Source organism: Glycine soja, chromosome 19 (genome assembly GCF_004193775.1).
Source record: "Glycine soja cultivar W05 chromosome 19, ASM419377v2, whole genome shotgun sequence".
NCBI classification, from domain to species: Eukaryota; Viridiplantae; Streptophyta; class Magnoliopsida; order Fabales; family Fabaceae; genus Glycine; species Glycine soja.
Window position 1 is genome coordinate 1,474,718 of NC_041020.1, and position 27,745 is coordinate 1,502,462.

At 34.2% G+C, this 27,745-nt stretch overlaps 2 protein-coding genes across 2 annotated transcripts; one reads left to right on the plus strand and one right to left on the minus strand.

Annotated features, from left to right (window-relative positions):
* The first annotated feature begins 11,973 nt into the window (after positions 1 to 11,973).
* On the plus strand, positions 11,974 to 14,737 carry LOC114399435 (cytochrome P450 82A4-like). The gene is made up of 2 exons (XM_028361621.1): positions 11,974 to 12,973; positions 13,942 to 14,737. The coding sequence occupies exons 1-2, from the start codon at positions 12,017 to 12,019 to the stop codon at positions 14,569 to 14,571; spliced, it is 1,587 nt and encodes a 528-aa protein (XP_028217422.1). The 5' UTR covers positions 11,974 to 12,016; the 3' UTR covers positions 14,572 to 14,737.
* Positions 14,738 to 24,057: 9,320 nt separating this feature from the next.
* Positions 24,058 to 26,536, minus strand: LOC114399428 (cytochrome P450 82A4-like). Its single transcript, XM_028361613.1, has 2 exons — positions 25,526 to 26,536; positions 24,058 to 24,832 (listed from the first exon to the last, which is right to left on the minus strand). Exons 1-2 carry the CDS (start codon positions 26,477 to 26,479, stop codon positions 24,209 to 24,211), a joined length of 1,578 nt encoding a protein of 525 aa, XP_028217414.1. The 5' UTR covers positions 26,480 to 26,536; the 3' UTR covers positions 24,058 to 24,208.
* Positions 26,537 to 27,745: the final 1,209 nt, after the last annotated feature.

Below are 27,745 nucleotides of genomic sequence, written 5' to 3' on the forward strand. Positions count from 1 at the left end.
TTGGTGAAATCAACGTACAGTAGGTGTCGAAAGTACTTTGTTGAGCGTGGCCGCCAAGCCCAAAGACAGTTAAATGAAGGCTAAGTATATTGTTCAAAGCTTGTTAAAGAACTGAGGAAAAATCAAGAACAAGCTTGTACGCACATCGTTCGCGTGTATGATATCCACTCCACAAGGTTTGAAGTAGAGGAGAGCTTCAACCCTATAACGCAACGTGGCAGACAAAAGTGGGCAATAAACTTGAATGGTCGTCATTGTCAATGCGGAAGGTATTCTGCGCTTCACTATCCCTGTTCACACATTATTGCAACTTGTGGTTACGTGAGCATGAACTACTACCAATATATAGATGTTGTTTATACAAACGAGCACATCTTAAAAGCTTACTCCGCACAATGGTGGCCTCTTGGGAATGAAGCGGCTATTCCTCCTTCTGATGACGCATGGACACTTATCCCTGACCCAACTACAATTCGTGCGAAAGGTCGGCCAAAATCAACAAGGATAAGAAATGAGATGGATTGGGTCGAACCATCTGAGCACCGAACAAAATGCAGTTGATGTGGAGCCGAAGGGCATAACAGGCGTCGCTGTCCAATGCAATCTGAGTGTGGGAGTTGTTCAAATCGTTGATTTATGTATGTTAGTCGAGTGACTTGTATTTGTTTACGTTCTGTTCAATGTATTGAATTTCTGGGGTTCAATGAATTCGGTAGTTAAAAACAATTTGGCTTTTGTACATGACTTATTTGTGGGGTTCGATGAATTCGTTAGTTAAAACCATAAATATAAACCCTAAACCTAAACCACTAATTTTGACCCTCAACCACTAAACCTAAACCCTAACCACTAACCCTAAACCCTAACCACTAACCCTTAACCTCGACCACTACCCCTAAACCCTAACCCCTCCCCCTAAACCCTAACCACTAACCCTTAACCTCAACCACTACACCTAAACCCTAACCCTAACTCATAAACCTAACCCATAACCCCTAAACCTAACTCATAACCCCTAAGTACTAAAACTAACTCATAAACCGTAAACCTAACTCATAACCCCTAAGTGCTAAAACTAAGTCATAAACCCTAAACCTAACTCATAACCCTAACACTAACTCATAACACTAAATCCTAAGTCCTAAAACTAACCCATAACCCCTAAACCTAAGTCATAACCCCTAACCCTTAACCTTAACCACTACCCCTAAACCCTAACCACTAACCCTTAACCTCAACCACTACCCATAAACCCTAACCACTAACCCTTAACCTCAACCACTACCCATAAACCCTAACCCTAACCCTAACTCATAAAACTAACCCATAACCCCTAAACCTAACTCATAAACCCTAAACCTAACTCATAACCCTAACACTAACTCATAACACTAAACCCTAAGTCCTAAAACTAACCCATAACCCCTAAACCTAAGTCATAACCCCTAACCCTTAACCTCAACCACTACCCATAACCCCTAAACCTAACTCATAACCCCTAAGTCGTAAACCTAACCCATAACCTAAGTCATAAACCCTAACTACTAAACCCTAACCCTAACTCATAACCCTAACCATAACTCATAAAACATAACCCAAACTCATAACAATAACCCATGACCCTTAAACCTAACTCATAACCCTAACCAATAACTCATAACTTTAACCCATAACTCCTAAACCCTAAACCTACTTTAATTTTTCATTTAGAAGTTGAAAATGGTGTTTGTCGTTAGTCAGTACCATTACTTATTTTCATTTGTCTACTTTAATTTTTCTTTACGACTTTATTTATTATTCTAGTTTGATGCGCAACATAAAAATAGTCATTATGGTGTCTGCGATGGTGATTCCATAACAAATAGTCATTGAAAACGAAATTCCATAACACATTCCATAACAAGTACTATGAGATACCATAAATTAAGTCTGAAATTCAAATTACAAAGATACAACACAAATTTTAAATAGAGACATAAAAATCAGTCATTATGGTGTCCGTGATGGCGTGAGCCTGTGCCACATGGTCGATCCCACCTTCGAGCTTCACGATCAGGATTTCTTCTTGCTCGCTGTCGCCGCCCTTGTTGCTCAGCCTCAGCAGAAAACTCGTGACGCAAATCAACACCTAATAAATCACCCATATCAGGTATTGCTCCGGGTACATTCCATTGCAGAGCTAATGGGGCATTAGGTGTTACCATTGGGGCATCATGTTGCTGCGAAGGGGTCATGGTCAGCCATGAAAAATGAGGATGTGTTTCCGCAACACCACCATACGAATGCTCGCTTGCAGACATATCAGTATCATGACCTTTGAAAGGATACTGATACATCTGCGAAGGATACTGAGAAAATGTTGGTGGCGTGTAGTACATTCCATGGCCACGCTGCTCCATTTGTTGGGAAAAATCTTCCGCTTGAACAATCTCCCTTCGTCTGTCAAAACCTCGAGTTTCCACACTGGACGGAAGCATGTGAAACTGTTGTGGCGGAAATCGATGCTCTGATGCTGGACCATGTGCCACAGGCTCAGTGATCCTCTCTTGCTCTTCGGATAAAATCGTCAGCTTCTCCACATAAGGCACGAGATCATCCACTGTCCATGTGTTACGCCCTTGTGGTGACACCATATACTGCAATGTCTCCGCAACTTCACCCTGCAATTATTAGGGTCAGCAAATTAATGTCGATGCTTTAAAAAAACTTGAAGTTAAATATTTAAAAAGAAATAAATACCAATGTAGATGTCTTTGCATTGTTTTGGTCGACAAACATCTTTGTTTTTCGCCTATACCAGACCATGTAATCTGAGTTAAAACTCAATAGGCCCTCCTGTCGAGGATAAATGTCGACCCTAAAGTCAGCTTGATTATTCCACTGACTGATCATTGGGGCCAACAGCTGGAACCAATTTTCATCTTGTTTGCCTTTCAGCGTCAGCCCATGGATATTCTGTGGTTGCGAAGGAGACTCCGGAATAGGTTGTTGCATGCCAAATTGTCACAACACTCTATCGGGTTGGTGCCACTCTACAACATGGAAACAAATGAGTGGCACCACTGCGCATCACGCCACACTACCAACCAAACAAATGGGAGGCAACATCGACAAAACAGTTGTTGTGTAAGGCTCCCACAGAAACTGCATACAATAAGACAATTGTTAATTTTGACTTAAACATGACATTTTATTTATTATTTAACGAATACATAATGATCTTCTTACCTCATGTCATTTCATGATATCCAATTTGCGACGGAAAACTATTAGATCATCATTGCCAATATGTTGGTTTCCACGTCGCAGCCACCTACAAAAAAAATGAAATAATTAGTGGCGACGCGTTACATTATTGATTATTTTCAAATGATTTTTTTTAAAAACAACTAACATGTGCCCCAGTGGTTTATTTTCTAGTATAGGAGGAGTCCTCTTTGGAGCCAAAGTCGTGCAGCGTTTCCATGCCCACATTTGGATTAAGATGCACATACCTCCGATTGATTTAATTTTGTAATCGGTGGCGCTGCACATCTCTCTATATAAATAAGCAAGCACGGCAGGTCCCCATGCATACGTGCTGCACTGTTCAAATTCCCGTAAAAATTGAAGGTACCTTAGGGAAACTTTACTGCTGCTTTTATCAACAAATAGAACACCTCCTATGAATCTGAGGATCCATGCACGGGTAAATCTTTGTAGATATTCTACGTTACCGTCATGGATATTTATTTCTGAAAAATGGTGAGTCAGCCAACTTAATTTTACCACACTGCCTTGTAGTTCACCCTCCTGTGGTCTGACGCCCAACAATTCTTCACACAATTCGCCCCAATCAAGATTAGTCTGACCAATTAATGGTGCCCCATCAACAGGCAGACCTAATAATACAGAGACGTCTTGAAGAGTAATCGTACACTCTCCGCATCTCATGTGAAATGTATGGGTCTCGGGCCTCCATCTTTCAATTAAGGCAGTAATTAATGACAAATTTATTTTGAGGTAGCCCATCTTCATTATCCAGTAAAAGCCTGATTGTTGAAGCAGAGGAATAATTTCCTCTGGTATCTCTTCTTGACCTTGATAGATGGGAACAGCTCGCCAAATATGCAATTTTCTGTCTGGTTCCGTATTCCAAACATGTTCTGAAACATGTTTGGGTTGCATCCATAAAACGTCTCCTTCTATTGGACCAGACTTAATTTGTATACTTGATGAAGACGACGACAAAGATGCCATCGATACTGTAAAAAAAATATAATCAAAAAAATTGACAACAAAAATTTAACATAAAAAAAATTAATTTGACTTACAAAAAATTAATTAAAATGTCACTAAATAACAAAATACATAAATTTGAACAACAAAATACTATACAAAATTAAAAATCTTTAAACTGAATAATATTAACATTCTAACAAAATTATAAATTAAATTACATAAAAAAACATAAAATACTAACTAAAATACTATACGAATAACAAAATTAAAAATTTAAATACATACATAAATTTAAATAAATTACCAATTTATTTTCCGATTAATGAAATTAAAATTAAATTACATATATTACACAAATAAATTCAAAAAATACTATGGAAACAAAAATTTAAAATATATATATATATATATATATATATATATAAAATTAAAAACGGATCATATATTCCAATAAAAATTAAAAATAAATAAACTAAATAATATTAAAATTCTAACAAAATTATAAATTAAATTACATAAAAAACATAAAATACATAAAATACTAACTAAAATACTAACTAAATTACTAACTAAAATACTATACAAATAACAAAATTAAAAATTTAAATATATACATAAATTTATATAAATTACCAATTTATTTTCCAATAAATAAAATTTAAATTATATTACATATATTACACAAATAAATTTAAAAAAATCCAAAAAATACAATGGAAACAAAAATTTAAACAATATATATAATTAACAACGTATCATATATTCTAAGAAAAATTAAAAAAAATAAACTAAATAATATCAACATTCTAACTAAACCTAGCATACTATATATATAACATAAATAATATCATACAAATGTAAAAAATCTAAACCAAATAATAGTAACATATCAATTAAAAAAACTTAAACAAATTCATATTAACAAATTAACTACAATGTACGTATAACACAAATAATTTTATTATTTTAGGATACTACTTAAAATTTAAAATTATCACCTAAACTAAACAAACGTATTATATATATACTAACCAAAATCTACACATATATAAAACAAATAATACCATACTAATTTATAAAATCTAAACAAAATATTATTATCAAAAACTAACCTAAAGCACAATTAATACTAACTTAACATATGTATATTAACCTAACTAATATTCTTAAAATAATATTTATAAATTAACTAAAACTAACCTAACATATATATATATATATATATATATATATATAACACAACTAATAACTTACAACTTACAAAAATCTAACCTAAATAACATTAATATCTCAACTACAATTAATTTAACATATATGTATATAACATAAAAGTATATACCAAACAACATAAAAATAAATTAACTTACCTCAAATACGTACTAAGACAAGCAACCAAAAAGTGTAGGCCAAAGAAGAACAAAAACTTCACCTACAATATATAAAAAATTTATCAATTAATATTAATATATCAATTATACTTAAACATGTATATCACACAAAAAAAAAAAAATTCAGTTAACAGCATACTTACCAATAACACAAACACGTAGCAAGAAAAAAATAATATGGGTTCACTGGAAGGAAGCAAACAACAATGGCAAGAGAAGGAAGAAGCAATGCAGTGAAGTGAAGAGTGAAGATTAAAAAACGAAGCAAGGGAGCACCTCCTGCATTGCTTTATAGGCCAGAAATTTTTTGGAAGCAGACAGCACAGCCAAATCGCCACCATGACTGGCGATTTGGCCTTCTGCGCCTGCTGCTGCAACCTGCAGCACCGTAGCTGCACCGCCCGCCTACCCCCTACGTCTGAACCTCCTGCAAACCCAACCCGCCAGTTTGAATGGCGGTTTCCAAAGCCAACCACGGACTCGCCAGCACAGGTGGCGACTTGAACCTGCAAAGCAACTCGCCACTACGAGTGGCGGTTTTGATGCCACGTGGCTTTGCACAGCAAACTCGCCATTGGCAATGGCTGTTTGCTAAAGAACCCATGCAGTTTACGTAAAAAACAACCCCCCATGTAAATTTTTTTAAAAGAACCCCATTTGGGAAAATACTTTTTAAAAGAACCTCAGATGGGGAAATTTGCCATTATGCAATCAGTACTCATGGGTACTAGTGTTTAGGAAGTTGTAGTCAATTAATATTTGCCTAGGAAGTTGTAGTCAATTAAATTGAACTTGATGGCCTGTGGTTAGTGCTTGGTTTTTTTATCTTGAGGGAATACGAGGTCCTAGTAAATTTTTTGGGAGATGAAAATTATTAACAGTATTTTCTTAATTTTTTTTTTTACCTTTAGGACAACTACATTTAGGAGACAAAATCCCTTTTAACTAATTATTTCTTATTTTTATTTAAGAAAACGAATATTATACTATAACCCTTTATATGAGAATGGTATAATTTATATCTTAATTAAATTTGAGCACATAATATTACTAATCTAAAAAAGGAGCAAGTGCATGCAAGCGTGCAGGCTGTATTTTTAAATTAAAAGATAAATTTAGAAAGTTTCTTTGAATACTTTTGGTATTATTCTTTAATTAAAATTAGAGTCATGCGTTAAAAATTATATTAAAATTAGAGTCCTTAATTTTGGATTTCCTATATTTATTTTTCCACGCATTTATTAACTTAGATATGTTTGATGAAAATTGAACGCTTCATATTTTTCTTAATGTTTGATTATTTTTTTCAAAATTACTAGAAGAAATAATACTAGTAGGTAGTTGCTATATTATTGGCACAATAAATAGACATGCATTTTGACTTTCATGAATCAATGCATCATATCATTTTTATCTCATCAATAACTACCCTTACATTTAGCTGAATTTAATTAAATTTCTTCCTCCAACTATGTAACTCTCAACTATTAAATTGCATTACTCTATTATGAGCATGAATAGAAAGATAACAAATTAAATGTTTTTTTTGTGCCTATATTTAATTTTCTGGTATCTACTTGTATGTAGCACTAATTCTTATCGTGCTAATTCATAACATAATGAAGAAAAACTTTGGAAAAAGGTTTATAAAGCCTATGACGGTTGTTAACTTTAACCGTCTTAGAAAGTACGTTTTTTAAGATGGTTGTTAGCTAGAATCGTCTTAGAAAGTGGACATTCTAAGGCGATTGTTAGCTAACGACCGTCTTAGAATGTTCACTTTTTAAAACGATTACAATTAACAATCATCGTAGAAAGTTAGATTTTTCTACGACGATTATAAAACAACCGTCATAAAAAATTAAACTTTACTATGACATTGACTATAAAGACGGTTAAAAATTGTCGTTGAATGTATGTTTTAACCATCGTTAAATGTCTTTTCTGTAATAGTGAGGGCAAGAATAAAATAAACAAGATTAAATGCAAATGATAACTTTAAAATTTAAATATGGTGGGGCTTAGCATGCCTAACTACTCTTGATGAAATATTAATATTTTTCTCTATTTAATATTTTTCCAAATTTCATCCACATCTATTAAGACACTAAATCCTGATCCCTCACAATGATGAGCTTCATTTATCTATTCGCTCTCTCAAATCCCTTTGCAAAGATAGAATAGTAAATTGCATGAAGTATGTAGATGTATGTAGAGATAAAACAAAATCATTTTATCCCTAGTAATGAATTATTTAGATGCTCTTTCCTAGTTCTTTAGAAATTAACATTTCTCAATGCATAATCCCTAAAACTAATGCATGGATGATCAGACCATACAATAAAAATGAAGAGCAGAAAAGAAATAATAGAAACAAAAATTGCATTAATAAATAGTAAAAGAAGTTACATTACAAGGGTGTTGGCTACTAGGTTCTCAATAGAGTGGTTTAGCCTCTCGTGGTTACAAGAGACTTTACATTTTATGAACTAATGTGGATGAAAGAAGGGATTGAATGACTAAAAGAAAATAAGGGAGGAATCGTTGAAGAATGAGGGTTTCCCCTATTAGAGATGCTCAGGCTTTGGATATCTTCAATATAGAGCTCTTTGAGACTCGGTGTGTTTTTCCCTTCTACTTCCTACTCATTTTATAGGCCTAAGATAGTTTACTTTTCATGCTGACTTTGCGTTGAGCACGCACTCTGGGGCTTAGTGAGAATAACGGTTTAATCATGTGTTTAGCGCGATGTTCGCGCTAAGTACGACCTTGTGCTTTCTTGTGGGTCTTCTTCACGCTAAGCGTGAGTTAGCCACTAAGCGAGCATGCATGCTGAGTTGGTCTTGTGCGCTAAGGGAGCTGTCCAATTCTTTCAATTTTTTTCAAAGTTTTTTCTTTCAATTTTTGCATTAATTTTCTTCTAAAGCATTTGAAATATTCTTCTTTTGACTTCTGCTGATAAAAAATTACAAAAATATTAATTTCTTCATTATTTCATTAAAAACAACAATAAAGTAAAAAATTGTAATCATTCTTAATCAAAATTGACTATCAAATTAACTCAAATTTCTTAATTATCATACATACACCTTATCTTTTGGTTTGAAATTCTACAATTTAACACTCTATGTGGCAATTATACTATGAAAGGATATGCACAATTTTAAGGAAGAAGAATGAGAGAACCATTAATACTGTCCACTAAAAACTCAAAATTTTAGGGACCAAATAATAAATACACAAAATAAATTTAACAAGTTAAAATGTCGACTTATTATAGCAAGTCGTTTTTAATGACTATCAATGAACCACATCATATGAGACGGTTCACCCTAGTCCGAGCCATCAAAATTAAAAGCAAACAATGTAATGTAAGGATACACTACCTAAAACAAACATACTCAACAAAAATATGGCATTTATCACAAATAAATAAAGTATATATAAACATATCAACTAAAGTTATTTGTTATCAAAATACAATAAGACAACTCTGTCATATCATTAGCCACGACTTTTCAATGTGTAAATGATGTTAACAATATGATTAATGCAATAACTTCTCAATGGCGACAAAGAATTGAGAGACCAACCAGATATATCCCTTAATCATGGTAAAATTTACCACCCAATAGGAGCCAAGAGCAACATGTGTATTTGAGAGATTTTGGTCCTGATTATGGAGCACAATGTTCTAGTTAGAGCATAATGAAGATTTTTTTAAAGAATTTCTTAAATGAAGAAATTGATTTTTTATTGGAATAAACCTATTTGACAAGAATTTTTTTTTTAAAAATAAGATATGTATCTTACATGAGAAATTATATCTTAGCAATATAAAATAATATTTATTTGATACATAATAATATCATAATTAAATTATAATTAACTAAAAATAGAAAAAAATATAAAAATGTGATTTTTTAAAGTTTTTTTAAAAAATTTAGAGCAAAATTGTATATAGATTTCATACAATCACATAACACTTTCGGGACCAAACAAATAACTTAAAGAATGTTAATTGGAGATGCTCTTTCGAGCACAACGCGGTTGAAAAGTCATGGCTTGAATTGTGGAATTGTGTCATCGACGTACTGATCTCAATCTATCGATCTATTTAATTATTAGGAAATTCCTAAAATATTTATTTATATTAACTCATTAATTATTTCCTTAAAATTCTCAAAATCAATAACGCAAGGGATCATCTTAACTAACATTCATTATTGTCAATGGTACTATGGCAGCATGTAATGTCTCTTTTTTTGTCTAGATTACAAAATTGAATATTATTTATCTACCTTAGAATTAATATTAAAAAATTAAAAAAAAAACAGATTTTGAAAGGATAAAAACAAAAAGGAAATATAAGGGCAAAACCAAGATTTACTCTTATTTCAAGAACAAGAAATAATAATTTCAGAATTTAAAAATAAAATAATCAAAATAAAAGATAAAAATCAAACCTCAAATAATAAACAAAATATGAAATTCGAATAGATTTTTTATGAAATATACATTGAATGTTTACCTTTGATTCTATTGCAGTTTTTTTGTCCTTTTTCTACATTGATAGAGAATGAAAAAGTCGTTTTATTTTGTTTTTATAGTCATTTCATTTCTGTCAAACCTTATCCTCATAACAAAATTTAGCGGTGCTCGTTTGCGGGTATTGGTGTAAAATAAAAGAAAAATATTATGTGGAATTAATTTAATTAATATAAATTATTTTAATGAAAAAAAAATATATAAAGATTTTAAAATAGATATATTTAAAACTTCTAATTTTCAAAATGTTAAAAATTTATGTTAATTAATAAAAATATGTTTTAATGATTATATAACACTCCTATTAGTACATTAAGCAAAGAAATATAAATATTAACTGAAAATATTAAATATTTAGAAACTCCCATTGAGTTTTCAATAATGCTAAATTTTATATTAAAAAGTGATGCTGGTGGAAGAAATAAAAAATGACCTTATTATGCTACAAGAAAAGTTATTTGGATAGCAAAGTATGTGTTAACCAATTGCTACAGCAACAGCAAGAAACTAGTCAGTAACTAACAACCAGCCAGCATTAATTGCAACGTAGTTACCAGAGAATTAATTATCAATGAATTCATAATATTTTAGCAAACATTTGTATGTCTGAGGGTTCCTTCAGAGAGTATTAATTTACAGAAAAGCTCCATATAAATATAAATATAAATATAAATATAGGGTTGGTTGGTTGTTGCATTTGTTTGCTAACAAAAATTAACAAATCTAAAAAATATCATTTTTCAATAAAAAAAAAAGTTTTATATAATATAAGTTATTACTACATATTTAAGAAGAGACCCGCTTGGTGATGAGACAGAGGTCAAGTACCTGCATCAATGATCTGAACAGTTAATGCTCAAACTGCGTCCACTTCACAAAGAACCTTCCAAAAACCTTTGTCCAAGGCAAGGTTTAAACCATGAATAAGAAAATGAAAATTTTGATCATAATTTCATACAACATACCCTAAATTCTTTACTACAAGGCTAACACATTAGTGGATTCAACACATTAAATGAGCACCGGTTAACCTATTCGTGAGAGTAAATTATGCTAACATTTCTTGAAAATTCAAAAAATTATACATTTTATAACATTTATAACAATCTCCCGTAGAAGAAAACAAAGTAATATTTTTTCAAACAACTAACGAATTAAGTGTAATATATAAGAGGTGTTAATATAATTTTTTTAAACAATTAAGGAGGTTAATGTAAGGATGAAAAAAAAGTAAAAAGTAGCACGTGTAATTTCACAAAATCACATATGGTGGTAAATGTAATCTACTCTATTTTTTATGATTCAATTATTAACATTTGTTCCTTTATTTATTTTAACATCAGTATTTTTTTTAAGTAAACATCGGTTTCTTAATACTGATACTAATGCATTTTAATTTGATACCCTTCTATCTCATAAAATATGCTAAACTCTATTTATAAATATAAATATATCATTTCGTCAAAATAAAATTATAATTATATCACGAATATTTTTCTTGTTGCCAATATAATTAGAGTCGGTTTCTGGATAAAATCTTTAAAAAAATTTCACAAGTTTTAATTTTTTTAGACTAATTAATTATAAGACTAATTTTTGTTTAGGAGCTTAAATGCACTTAAACTCCTCATTCCTCTTCATCAAATATGTGCAAGAAAATCAAATTCAATTCTTATCCTATAAACTTATCTTGTCTTATTAATATTGACTTAGAGCCCTAAATTTTAATGTACGTCCTCTTCACCCCTTGCCCTACACTTGACTTTTTCATTCTTTACATATCAATGAATAATCTATTTAAGGACAGCATTATTGCATATCTCTTCAGGCCTTACAATTCACAAACTTAATTAAATCGGATGGATTTTATTCTCAATTACCTAAATGTCACTGCCATTGGATTTGTTTCTCTAATCCTCTTCTGTTTGTTTCTGTATAATCCCCTCAAACTTGCCCAACGTAAAAAAGAGGCTCCTACAGTTTCAGGTGCATGGCCAATACTTGGTCACCTCTTACTATTGAGTAGTTCAAAGGCACCCCATAGAGTTTTGGGTGCTTTGGCTGACAAGTATGGACCCATATTCACCATCAAGCTTGGTGCCAAAAAGGCTTTGGTTATCAGCAACTGGGAAATAGCTAAGGAATGCTTCACCACAAACGACATCGTCGTTTCGTCTCGCCCCAGGCTTGTTGCTGCTGAAAATATGGGCTACAACCATGCCATCTTAGGGTTTTCACCCTATGGTCCTTATTGGCGCGAGCTAAGAAAGATTACAACGTTAGAGATCCTTACATCTCGCAGAGTGGAGCAACTACAGCATGTTCGTGTCTCCGAAGTTCAAAGTTCGATCAAAGAACTCTTTGATGTTTGGCGTAGCAAAAAGAATGAGTCGGGCTACGCGTTGGTGGATCTGAAGCAATGGTTTTCTCGCTTGACATTCAACATGGTTCTTCGAATGGTCGTTGGGAAGCGATATTTTGGTGCTACAACTGTTGATGATGATGATGTTGAGAAGGCACAAAGATGTGTAAATGCTATCAAGGATTTCATGCGTTTGTTTGGGGTATTCCCTGTGGCAGATGCTATTCCTTATTTGAGATGCTTTGATTTTGGTGGCCATGAGAAGGCCATGAAAGAAACTGCCAAGGATTTGGATAGTATCATAAGTGAGTGGTTAGAGGAGCACAGACAAAACAGGGCTTTGGATGAAAACGTTGATCGAGTTCAAGACTTCATGGACGTGATGATTTCCTTGCTTGATGGAAAAACAATTGATGGGATCGATGCCGACACCATGATCAAATCCACAGTACTGGTATGCATATGTTCATGCACGTACTTGTTTTAGTTTGTTAGAGACTTTGCTTACGTAGTTATCAACCAGAGAAATGTTAGTTTTAGTTTGTTAGAGACTTTGCTTACATATTTATTACAAAGAGAAATGTTAATGGCACTAATTTATATTCTTTTTAATACTGCATGTGATGGGTTGATATTTTTGAAAATTACACATTTTTTTGGGTCTTATTTATCATTTGATAATTATTTCTCTTGATTTAAATATAAAATTTATCAAAATTAATAAACTTTTATAAATTTTAGTTAACTATAGAAAAAATGTTCAAAAAGAAAGTGTGCAAAAGAATAGTATTGACATTCCTAGGATTAACAAATTGCAAGTCACTCAAATATTAAAAATTCTAACACGTGTATTTTCATTTAAGACCATTTATTCTTCCGGTGTTTGGGTAGGAAGGACTATAGGAACTAAAAACGGTTTTTTCAAATTACATGACTAAAAAATTTAATTTTGAATTTAGTGGACCAAAACAGATTTACCTCAAATTTATAGAATTAAAAACATATTCAAAAACATATTCAAACATTAAACTTTGTACAATATTAATTGATCTTAATTTAAGTCTGAATTTTGAAATTTGAATTTGAACATACTATTTCGATAAAAAAAAATTAATTTATTTCCCTTCAATATAATACAATATTTATTTTTAATAATAAGAATATTTATTATTCTTGTTTACAAATTTTGTTTAAATTTAAAAATACTTATCTCTATAATTTTGTCCCAAAATTAAAAAAAAAATGTGTACTTTCGAAAATAGAGAGAAGATACATGAAAAGTACACAGACTAGCAAAATCTTAAAAATCAAAGTATCCTATTTATTTGCCTTGTTTCTTTGTTTACAAAAGTTGAGAGGTTATGAGTTTTATTTGAACTCCTACTTATATATTCTTCTTCGGATTACGTATTTGATTTGCAGACAGTAATTGTAGGAGGAGCTGACACAACCAGTACCTCTCTTACATGGGCAATGTGTTTGATTTTAAAAAACCCATATGTGTTGGAAAAAGTTAAAGCAGAATTTGACATCCAAGTTGGGAAAGAGAATTGCATAAGCGAGTCTGATATAAGTAAGTTAACATACCTTCAAGCCATGGTCAAAGAAACTTTAAGATTGTACCCTCCAGGTCCTCTCTCGGGACCTCGTGAATTCACTGAGAATTGCACTTTAAGTGGCTACAATATCGAAAAGGGAACTCGCCTAATTACAAATCTTTGGAAGATTCACACAGATCTTAATGTTTGGTCAGATCCATTAGAGTTCAAACCAGAAAGGTTTCTTACCACTCACAAAGACATTGACATTAGGGGTCATCATTTTGAGCTACTACCATTTGGAAGTGGTAGAAGAATTTGTCCTGGAATATCCTTTGGCCTTCGAATGCTTCATTTCCCTCTTGCTAGTTTTTTGCATTCCTTTGAAATATTAAATCCGTCTACTGAACCTCTTGATATGACTGAAAGCTTTGGATTAGTCAACGCTAAAGCCACTCCACTTGAGATTTTTATTAAACCACGTTTATCTCCAAGTTGTTATGAAAGCAAGTGATCCTTTGGTAGCTATGTGATCTTGGTGGATTGTCGAATATTAAAGTATATGTGATCCATTTTGGTTAAATTAGATTTGTCTCAAACTATTTTGAAGCTATGTATATGTATTGTCTCTTTCAACTTAACTATCATATGGAATAAATTATTGAAATAGTTAACTACTATGTATTAGCACTTGTGCACTATTGAGATAATTATCAACTAAAATCTGACATGCCAGCTAAATATTCATGAAATGTAAAAGACGGAGGAAGTTCCACACCAAGTGGATCATCTTGTCATTCATGATTATTTTTCATCTCCTATTTCTTCTCAATAATATATCTAGTACTTTATCCTAAAAAAAAAAAATAACTCTTACAATTTTTTGTACATATTGTAGCGGGGCTTCAACCAAATTTTGGGATAGCCAAAATAAAATTTAACACATATACCTTTCATATACAATATCTAAAGTTTAAGTTGCATATAAGTACAAAGTTGAAAAAAAAATACTTTTTATCAATTACATAAAAAAGAAAATTATTCACATAATTATCACAAATAAAAATAGATGAAATCTATAACCATATACTTGAACATGCATGTAAATTATCGTAACTCAAGAAAAACTCAGTACATAAATATATATAATGTAACTAAAAACAAATATATATATATATATATATATATATATATATATATATTATTGCATGAAAATTGTGGACATTGAAATGGAAATAAATAACTGACACGGAGGTACATGATAAGCACAGGTTGTGATACAAACACAACCACACCGATACAAACACAATCACACCAACAGAGGATGAAGAAGAGACAGCAGTTAAAAGGGTGGAAACCACAAAAGAGGGGGGTGCACATTGAAGATAAGCCCAAGAGAAAAGTGAAGAGGCCCACTTACCTTCACGATTTCGTCTGAGGAAACAACCAAAACAGAAGCTTCTGCCAAATCTTCTCCAAATCGCCTTGCTTGGAATTGTTGATCCTGCGGAGCAACTTATTATCAGAATTGGTTATTGTAATATTCCTAGAATGATTCTGTAATAGGAATTCTATAAGAACCTTGTAATAACAAGCAAAAGGCAATAAGAATTTTACGAAACCTTCCCTCACTCTGACGTATTCTGCTTCTCCCTTTTCTCTAGAGGTGCTAGACCTCAAAATCTAGCTTTGAATACTCTGTTGCTAATATTTTTGGTGCTCTCGTTGTCCATACTACCATGACAGACCCTCACTCCCATGACCCTTCCTCCCGTAACCTTGAAGATATCCTCCTCCGCCTGGGTGACACCATGCACACCGTGACCTTGAAATTAGATGAGATTCTACACAGAGTTTCTCCGGTCTCTCCCTCCCCCACACCTCAGCCTTCACCAAACCCGCACCAACCAACCCCTGCACCTGTAACACTACAGAAAATGAAATTCGAGGTTCTGCGGTTCGATAGGACCGAGCCTCTCGGCTGGATCTTCAAGATTAATCAATATTTTGAGTACCATGGCACACCGAAATGTGGCAGGCTCACCATTGCCTAGTTCTATATGGAGGGACAAGCGCTTGCATGATTCCAATGGATGACCAACAACGCTCAGTTCACCTCCTGGCCAGGCTTTTTACAAGCATTACAAACCCGTTTCGCTCTGTCGCAGTACGAAGACCCAACGGGTTCCCTTTTCAAGCTTACTCAGAAGGGATCAGTGAGTCAATACCTGTCCGAGTTTGAGGACCTGACCAATCAGATTATTGGGCTGCCGCCTCCTTTTATCCCCAGTTGCTTTATCTCTGGGTTGACCCCAGAGATACGCCGCGAGGTTCAGGCCCTTCAGCCCTTGACCTTGGTGCAGGCAGCAGGCTTGGCATGCTTGCAGGAAGAGAAACTTGCGGATGTCCGTCTGCCGCCACGTGCACGTCCTCCTCCACCACCACTACCCATTACCCGCACGAACTCTAACCACCCCAGTGACAACCCTCGAAAAACACACCTTCCCTCTTTGTTACCCGCCCCACCTCGTCAACCAGCCCCTGTTATGAAGCGCTTGACACTGGAGGAGATAACCTCACACCGTGAGCGTGGGTTATGCTTCAAATGTGATGAGAGGTACCACCGGGGTCACCACTGTGCCTCTCGGGTTTTCCTTCTCATCACTGAAGAAGAGGAACCCTCAGTAGCTAATAATGACCCTAATGACCCACAACCCGACCCACCTGATGCACCCGACCCATACCCGGCCCAAATCAGTCTCCACTCGTTAGCAGGCCATCTGGCCTCCGAAAAGTTGCATTTTGAAGGTGTCATCTCTGATCACCGCCTGATGCTCCTCGTCGACGGAGGCAACACCCATAACTTTGTCCAACAGCAGCTTGTCACTCAATTGGGCCTTCCTTGCCGGTCCACGCTACCCTTACGAGTTATGGTGGGTAACGGACATCACGTGGAATGCACCACCATTTGTGAAGCAGTTCCCATTTCAATTCAAGACATCGAGTTCACTGTGGATCTTTATGTTTTACCAATTGCCGGCGCCAATGTCGTGTTAGGTGTCCAATGGCTTAAAACATTAGGTCCCATCATCATTGACTACACAGCTCCTTGTGCATGCAATTCTTTCATCAGAACCGCTTGGTGAAGTTAAAAGGGGAGAGTGAAGCTAAATTGGGCCTTCTAAATCATCACCAGCTTCTCCGTCTTTTCCATACACTGGAACCTATCTCCTACTTCCATATCGCAGTCCTCACTGAACCCCACACTCCCCTCTCTAACACCCCACCATTCCCTCAACCAATTCAATACTTGCTTCAGAAATTTTTTTCCTTATTTCAGGATCCTCAAGAACTACCACCGATTAGGGACACCGATCATCATATCCACCTAATTCCTCAATCCACCCCGGTGAACGTGTGACCCTACCGCTATCCCCATTACCAGAGAAACGAAATTGAACTTCAGGTCAACACCATGCTTCAGAAGGGATTGATCCAGCCAAGCACGAGTCCCTTCTCGTCACCGGTCCTTCTCGTGCACAAGCAAGATGGCAGCTGGCGGTTCTGCGTTGATTATCGAGCCCTCAACACGGTCACCGTCCGTGACAGGTTCCCAATTTCGACGATCGACAAGCTCTTAGACGAGCTAGGTGGCGCACAATATTTCTCGAAACTTGACCTATTACAAGGTTACCATCAGATAAGAATGCATGGCCCCGATATCCCCAAAACAGTTTTCAGAACTCATCACGACCATTACGAGTTCAAGGTAATGTCATTTGGTCTCTGTAACGCACCATCCTCATTCCAGGCGACTATGAACAGCATATTCCGACAATACCTTCGACATTTCATCATCGTCTTCTTTGACGACATTCTTATATATAGCAATTCCCTTGAGGCTCATCTTCAGCACTTAGCGACAGCATTTCAGGTCCTCCTCGATAATCAATTTGTTTTAAAACTATCCAAAGGATTCTTTGCGCAGATACAGGTAGAATATCTGGGACATATGGTCTCTCAGAAAGGAGTGGAACAAGTAGCTTCGAAGGTGGAGGACATCCTTCACTGGTCAGTACCTCAGTCTACCAGGGCCGTATGTAGCTTCTTGGGACTCATAGGCTTCTACCGGAGTTTCATCAAGGGGTACGCCACCATTGCTGCCCCCTTAGTCAAGCTCACCATGAGGGACCCTTTTAAGTGGACACCTCAGGCACAATTAGCCTTCGACCACCTTAAAACAGCTCTGTCGACAGCCCCTGTTTTGACTTTAACAAATTTTAAGCTTCATTTCACTGTGGAGGCCGATGCCTCCAACGTTGGCATGGGTGCGGTCCTCTCGCAGAACGGTCACCCCATTGCTTTCTTCAGCAAACCCTTCAGCCCCAAGCTCCTTCGTGCCTCAACATATATCTGCGAGCTGTTCGCCATTACCGCTGCAATCAAGAAATGGCGCCAATACCTTCTTGGTCAACGCTTCACCATCCTGACTGACCATCGGAGTCTCAAGGAACTTCTCACTCAGGTCATCCAAACGCCGGAGCAGCACATGTACCTGGCACGCCTCCTGGGCCATGACTACATCATTCAGTATCGGGCCGAAAATCATAACAAAGCCGTCGAAGCATTATCGAGACTTCTAGAACAGGACCCCTCCCTCTTCATGATACTCTTTGTTCCTTCCTTAACCTTCCTGGAGGAACTTTGCCATCAATTGAATGCACATCCGGACTATACTCAGCGCCGACAAGATATTATCCAGAATCCGGCCAATTTTCCCACTTTCACGGTCTCCCAGGATTTGGTGATGACCAATGGTCGTATTTGGTTGCCTAGAGGATTGCCAATCACTTCCATTCTGCTTGTGGAATACCACACTACACCCACAGGTGGTCATGCAGGGATCACGAAAACTTTGGCCAGAATCTTAGAAAATTTTAGTTGGCTAGGCCTCCGGGAGGATGTCAAACAATTTGTGACCAATTGCTTGGATTGCCAGGTGACCAAGTATGAAACACAGAGGGTGGCAGGGTTACTATGCCCTCTTCCGGTACCTCATCGGCCATGGGAGGATCTCTCCCTCGATTTTATCATTGGCTTACCCCCTTACCATGGAAACACCATCATTCTCGTCGTGGTGGATCGCTTTTCGAAGGGGATTCTTCTAGGCATGCTTCCAACATCCCATACGACACACATGGTAGCCTCCTTGTTCGTTGAAGTGGTGGTCAAAATTCACAGCGTACCTCGAAGTCTGGTTTCAGACCGTGACCCCCTTTTCATTAACCGTTTTTGGCAAGAGCTTTTCGGGCTAGCGGTACTCACCTGAGGATGAGTTCTGCTTACCATCCTCAGAGTGATGGTCAAACAAAAGTCCTCAATAGGATTGTGGAGCAATAACTGTGAGCCTTTGTTCACCGGTGACCCAATAGGTGGGGCAAGTTCCTTCCATGGATAGAATGGTCACACAACACCTCGTGGAACGTGGGAACGGGTACAACTCCCTACGAGGTGACATTTGGCCTGAAACCATTCAATTTCCCTGAGTATATCTCCAGCACATCAAATATCGAAGCTGTCGAGAGCCTCTTGACTGACAGAGATGCAACCTTTCAAACTATTCACAAGAAGTTGCTCAAAGCCCAGGACCTCATGAAGAAACAACCAAATCACAAACATCGCGAGATGCATTATCAAGTAGGAGATTGGGTCCTGCTTCGGCTACAGCCCTACCGCCAGTCATCTGCTAAGGGTACTTCCCCATCCTCTGCTAAGCTTGCTAAACGATTTTACGGCCCCTTTCAAGTTATGGAAAGGATTGGCCCCGTTGCTTACAAGCTCAAATTACCCGAAGAAGCTAAGATACACCCAGTTTTTCATTGCTCCAAACTCAAACCCTTTCGAGGATCACCAGTGCCGCCAACTGTAGTTGCTTTTCCCTCGGCCTTCCTCAATGATCAACCTCTGGTGTATCCTTTAGCAATTCTAGACCAACGCAGGACATCGCAGGAAGCTCCTTGGGAAGTGTTAGTCCAGTGACAGGGTCTCTCTCCGGATGAGACCTCATGGGAAGACTGGACCAGGCTGCAAGAGGAATATCACCTTGAGGATAAGGTGATTCTCTAAGGATCGAGGGATGATACGAACACAACCACACCAACAGAGGATGAAGAAGACGCAGCAGTTAAAAGGGTGGAAACCACAAAAGAGGGGGTGCACATTGAAGATAAGCCCAAGAGAAAGGTGAAGAGGCCCACTTACCTTCACGATTTCGTATGAGGAAACGGCCAAAACAGAAGCTTCTGTCAAATCTTCTCCAAATCGCCTTGCTTGGAATTGTTGGTTCTGCGGAGCAACTTCTTATCAGAATTGGTTATTGTAATATTCCTAGAATGATTCTGTACTAGGAATTCTATAAGAACCTTGTAATAACAAGCAAAAAACAATAAGAATTTTACGAAACCTTCCCTCATTCTGACGTATTCTGCTTCTCCCTTTTCTCTAGAGGTGCTAGACCTCAAAATCTAGCTTCAAATACTCTGTCGCTAACAGGTTGCACGTCAAGGTAAAAAATAAGAGCAATAACAGTGCATAAAAAAATTAGTGGAACAATGGATTTATATCAAAACAGAAAATTATCTAAATTACAAAAATGAGATAATATATAATAAATAATTAAAGAAAATAAAAACATGTGTAAGCTTAAAAAGATAAGTCATGCTAATATGAAAAATAAGTCTTTTGAAATTGCTGAAACCAGACTACAACCAAATGAAGGGGCTTTTGATTTTTATTCGAAAAAAGAAGAATATTTCTCTTAAGTTTTCAGTTTTTTGTTAAGAAAAAATATAAAAATATTAGACAGACAAAAGCAACGGATGGATTTTGATTTTCATTGAAAAGTAACTTTTTTCCTAAGTTGTAAGTTAATTGAGTTAAAGAAAAAGACACAAGTATTAGAAATAACTAATTTTTTATTATATATGTTTATATATGAAAAATAACAATTTTGGAAGCCACGTGATTGGTAGTATATAGTTTTGTCTGGATTGTGATGTTCCTTACCTGGGACAGTTGGTGTCCATATCCTCGGTCAGTCGATAGATGTATGTTTTGGCAGTCATGGCTCTATAATGGAGATGTCTCTGTCGGTTAGCTAACTGAAATTAGTGTTGATGTTGAACTAATGTTAGTTATCTATTTATTCGGTCATATGGGTTGGCCTGTTGAACTAATGTTAGTTATCCATTTATTCGGTCATATGGGTTGGCCTCTTGCCGGACGGTCCATATAGTATAGTTTGATTATTTAAACATCTAAAAATAATATCTAATTAATTATCTTTATTTTTCATTTACTATTATTTTATATTTTTTATTTACACATGTCTCAAAAGTGAAAGGAATAACCTTTTGTTATCCTATTTTTGTATTCAAGAATAATTTATCATGTACTCTCTAATCCAGGATATAAGACACTTACAACAGAATTACAAAGATAAATATGATTTAACCGAAGAAGATCACATATATAGTTTAACAATCAACTTTACAAACACACTTATATTAAGGATCATATGTATTTTTTATCCTTTCTTTTCTGATTTTTTAAATAAATTTTTTAATATTTATTTTAAGGCAGATAAACAATATTCAATTTGATATAGTCTCGTTGGTCTCTCAATAATTGGTCTCCATTGAAAAGTTGTGGGTGATGATTATGCCATTGAGTTGTCTTATTGTATATTGATACGAAATATATAATTTTAGTTGATATGTTTAATATAGTACTTGCTTTGTTTGAGGTCAATGCCATGTTTTTGTTGAGTACGTTTGTTTTTGGCAGTGTATCCTTACATTTTGTTTGCTTTTTGGTGGCTCCGGCTAGGGTGAACCACCACATATATAGTTGGTTTGCTGGAAGTCATTAAAAATGACTTGCTATAATAAATCATTTATCTTGTTACATTTATTGTGTATTTGGTACCTAAAACTTTTATTTTTTAGTGGATGGTAATGGTTCTCTCATTCTTCTTCTTTCAAAACTGCGCATATCCATTCCTAGTATAGCTATCACATAGAGTGTTGGTGGTGATGAGTTGTTGGTTTGCGTATTATACTAAAAATTTAGATCACATATTAGACTCTCCAATGGATGATAACGAAGGCACATAAGCATTGGACCATTTCTTCAAACAATAATGACTAAAATAATGAATTCAAATTCTAAAATCATTTAGTTTGCCAAGAAATTAAATATAAATTGGATATATAATATAATATAAATTAAATTTAAATTTAAATTAATATGAATTAAGTTATATATAAAATATTAAAATATGTTTTATTATTAAATTAAATGTTAGGGTTTTAATTATTTTCATACACTTCGTTTACTGATAAAAAAAAATACACTTTGTTTAAACGACTCGCTCAAATTGAGTCATGTATCCATGTCAGTTCCATTGTTGTGCTAGAATTGCAAAGACAAACATAGCCTATGTCCAACAAATCCAGAAGCAAAACAAATCATTTCAGTTGTACATTTCTTTCTCTATTTCGTCTCTCTTTGGAATTGTAGCTGTCACCGCAGGGCTTCAACTTCTGCCATGAAAACGCGAATCTCGCTGCCTGATATGTGCACTAAAGGAGAGGCTTTGATTGATTCCAGTGTAAAGTGCCCTTTCAATTTCTGTCATGGCTTCACTAGGGTTTTGGCTTCTCTTCGTGATTATATATGTATATTTGTGTAATCGATTATGGTTGAACATAATTGATTATAAAGAAGATCTTAAAACAAAAAAGAGAAAGTAACAAGCAAGGATCACTTGTATAATATTATACATTGATATTTAGTATCCATGGTTCTCACAATTAGGAGTTACGTACATAGAACTTTTACAATTAGGAGTTACATAGAACTTTCACGAAAAAAAAAAAAGAGAATTACAAAGAACCCACAAAGCTTTAAACCTTATTACAACACACCTTATTACAACACCACATGGTGACAATTTTGTGAATTCCAAAAATGCCCTTTTGACGAAAATATAATTTGGTTGAACTATTATACACCAGAAAAATATTTTCTATTTTCTGTTGTTTACTATAGGGAAAAAAAACTAAAAAATATTATTATATTTGTAACTTTAATGTACATGTTTTTTCTATCTATTTTTTCTTACCAAAATAATATTTTATTAATATTTATTTGTTTTTCTTCTAACTCACCTTGGATCTCACATATTTTTTTATCTTTTTTTTTCATCCCATTATTTATCACATTTAGTAGTTTCCTTATTTTTTTTAGTTATTTTTTATATTTCCCTTTTCTTTTTACTCATCCACCTCAAAATTAAGGAGTATGTTTAACATTTTCCAAGTTTTAAATAACTTGTTAGTTAAAAAAAACAAGACAAATCTTAAAATATACCTATATTAATTAACAAGTATGTCCAGGCATTCAATTAAAAAAATAATTAATTAAATACTTTAACGTACAAAAATCCAGCTTTACTTCACTCATTTTGAATCCCGTTTTGGAGGAAACAATTGAGTAACGGATAGTAAATATTTGGTCCATTCCCCTTTTGGATCCTAATAAAAATCTAGATGGGTAATTATATCGTCACATGCCTGTACGAAGCATCGGAAGCAACAACCAATAGCTGCTCTCCACATTCATAGGAACGTCGCAATCTCAACGACACCATCACAGCTCAGCAACGGAACTAGAGAGAGACCAAACAGATATACTACTTTTTCATCATTAAGAAATCAAAATAATATTTTTTTATCATTTAAGCATCAAGTACTATTATCAATCTTAAATTAGTCAACAATCCAAATAATGTTTACTTGTATGTATTATAATTTAAAATATCAATATATAATCAAAGTTAGAAAAAGTTGGTAATAATAGAAACATAAATTTGGTTTAATTAAAAAATTCCATTTCCATTATGATCGAATAATCGTCAACAAAAATCTTCAGATCAGACTTTTCCTTAACAATTCATGGTATTATTAAATGAGAGACAATTATACATAGTTTCGACATAATTTATCAGCCAAAACTGATTTAACTAAAAGAAGATCACATAGTTTAACAATGGACTTTCCACAAACAGCTAAGACAAGAATCACATGCTTTCATAGATAACAATTAGAAGATAATCGTGGCTTAATTAAAATCTCAAGTGGAGTAGCTTTAGTCTTGCCTAATCCAACGGTTTCAGTCATATCAATAGGTTCATTTGATGGATTTAAGAATGAAAAAGAATGAAAAAGACTGGCAAGAATCAAATGAACCATTTGAAGGCTAAAAGATATTCCAGGACACACTCTTCTACCACCACCAAATGGTAATAGCTCAAAATGATGTCCCCTAACATCAATGTCTTTATGGGTGGTTAGAAACCTTTCTGGTTTGAACTCTAATGGATTTGACCAAACACTAAGATCTGTGTGGATCTTCCAAATATTTGTAATTAGACGAGTTCCTTTTTTGACATTGTAGCCACCTAAAGTGCAATCCTCTATGAATTCACGAGGTGATGAGAGAGGAACTGAAGGGTATAATCTTAAAGTTTCTTTGACCACAGCTTGAAGGTATGTTAACTTACTTATATCAGACTCAGTTATACATCTCTCTTTTCCAACTTGGAAGTCAAGTTCTGCTATAACTTTTTCCAATACAATAGGATTTCTCAATATCAAACATACTGCCCATGTAAGAGTATTAGTGATTGATTCAGTTCCTCCTGAAATTACTGTCTGCAAATCAAAATAAAAAAAAAAAATATGTTAAGCAAAAGTAGAATGTCGTATAAGTGAGAGCTTAAATAAGTCAAGGCAAATGGATATGATATTTGCATGCTTAAGATCTTGTAGTTACACATTCTTCGAATCTCTAGTACATGAAGTTGAAAATCTCTCTCTCAAAATAGACATTTCCAATAGATCATAAATAAATTAATAAATTGTGAAGTCATCTACTATATATAGTCGAACTAATTAAAATTTATTTAAATCATTCAATTGATATCCTTAATTAAAAGTCTATGTTTCTATAAGTGAGAATCTAAACCATTGTTTCTCACTTTGTGAAAAACTTAAACCTCTTTCACTATATTCATATTTCATAGCCCAATGTTCTAATCATAAAATTATTAGTCCCATTTAAAGTCATCTGTGCTAACAACCTAATCATATAGCAGTATAATGCATATTTGGATTAAAATTTACAAACTTTAGTTTGAGTTAAATTTAAATTTACAAAGGCAATTCAATTCTTCCTTTTACAAAACTGAGTAGTAACACAAAATTTTCATTGCAAACACATTTTTGGTAGTAACCAAACATTTTACCAAAATGAATTTATTTTCCAAAAATATATTCACCATTTAAAAGTACTTCTTCAATTCAACTGATAACCAAAGATGTTCATAGTAGGTCCAATATACATACCAGTAAATTGGATTTGATGATGGTATCCGCATCTATGCCATGAATTGTTTTTCCATCAAACAAGGAAAGCATGGCGTCCACGAAGTCTTGAATTCCATCAACGTTGTTCTCACCAAAAGCCCTATTTTGTTTGTGCTCCTCTAACCACTCACCAAAAATCTCATCCAAATCCTTGGCAGTTTCCTTCATGGCCTTCTCATAGCCACCAAAATCAAACCATCTCAAGAAAGGAATAGCATCTGCCACCGTGAACACCCCCATCAGACGCATGAACTCCTTCACAGCCTCCACACATCTCTGAGCCTTCTCATCATCCATAGTTCTAGCACCGAAAAGTCGCTTTCCGACGACCATTCGAAGAACCATGTTGTATGTCAATTGAGAAAACCATTGCTTCAGCTCCAGCAACGCATAGCCAGACTCATTATTCTTGTTGCTTGACCAAACATTGAAGAGCTCTTTGATCGAACTTTGAACTTCGGAGACACGAACATGCTGTAGTTGCTCCACTCTGCGAGATGTAAGGATCTCTAACGTTGTAATCTTTCTTTGCTCGCGCCAATAAGGACCATAGGGTGCAAACCCAAACATGGCTTGGTTGTAGCACATGAGTTCAATGGCAAGAAGCTTGGGGCGAGACGAAACGACGATGTCGTTTTTGGTGAAGCATTCCTTAGCAATTTCCCAGTTGCTGATTACCAAAGCCTTTTTGACACCATAGTTGATGGTGAATATGGGTCCATACTTATCAGCCAAAGCACCCAAAACCCTATCAGGTGTCTCTGAACCACTCAATAGTGGTAGGTGACCAAGTATTGGCCATGCACCTGCAACTTTGGGAGCCTCTTTTTTACCTAATGCAAATTTGAAGGGATTATACAAAAACAAAAAGAAGAGGGTTATAGAAAGAACTCCAATGGCAGTGGCATTTAGGTAATTTAGAACAAACTCCATTTTAGATAGAGAAGATTGTTTACTATAGTGGCTGCTTCTACAGAGATGTGCAATAATGCTGTGTATCATCTTCCTTAAATAGACCAATATATTGTTGGATGAAGAAAGGAGTGTGATAATTTTGGATAGATGACTTTTTTCTTATTATTCACCAAAAGCGGAAGCTTTTCAGCCACTGTGCTTGGGGTTTTTTATTCAATGCAGTGACTATTAGCTAACCCGTGCTTAGGCATAAATCATCATCATCTAAACAAGGAAAGCATGCTGTCCATACTACGTTGCACGAAATTTGATTAACTACCCACTAATTAGGAATAAATCATCATCTAAATTATGATTATTTTCATATCCTAATAGAATATGATTATTAATTTGGAAATTATGATTATTTTTATATTTAAACATTATATTTAAAATTGATTGTTAAGTATCTATAAATTTGAAATAAAAATTAAAAAAAATAAGAATAAAATATGTTTATTAATTAAACATCAATAAATTGATAATGATTATGGCAAAAAAGAAATACAAAATTGAATTTATTTTAATAATATATTAAATTGATACGGTAATATTTAAAATTGATTGTTAAGTACCTACTAATTAGGAATAAGTCATCATCTAAATTATGGTTATTTATATATCCAAACATAATATTTAAAATTGATTCTTAAGTGCCTATTAGTTTGAAATGAAAATTAATAAAAATACGAATAAAATATGTTTATTAATTAAACGTTAATAAATTGACAATGATCAAGATGAAATTAAATACAAAATTGAAGTTATTTTATTAATATGTTGAAATTGAAACTCTAATATTTAAAATTGATTGTTAAGTACCTACTAATTAGGAATAAATCATTGTCTAAATTATGATTATTTTCATATATGGTTATTAATTTGTAAATTATGATTATTTCTATATCCTAACATAATATTTAAAATTGATTCTTAAGTGCCTATTAATTTGAAATGAAAATTAGAAAAATTCGAATAAAATATGTTTATTAATTAAACGTCAATAAATTGACAATGATTACGATAAAAACAAATACAAAATTAAAGTTGTTCTAATAATATGTTAAAATTGATACTGTAATGTTTAAAATTGATTGTTAAGTACCTACTAATTAGGAATAAATCATCGTCTAAATTATGATTATTTCCATATATGGTTATTAATTTGAAAATTATGATTATTTGTATATCCTAACATAATATTTTAAATTGATTCTGAAGTACCTATTAATTTGAAATGAAAAT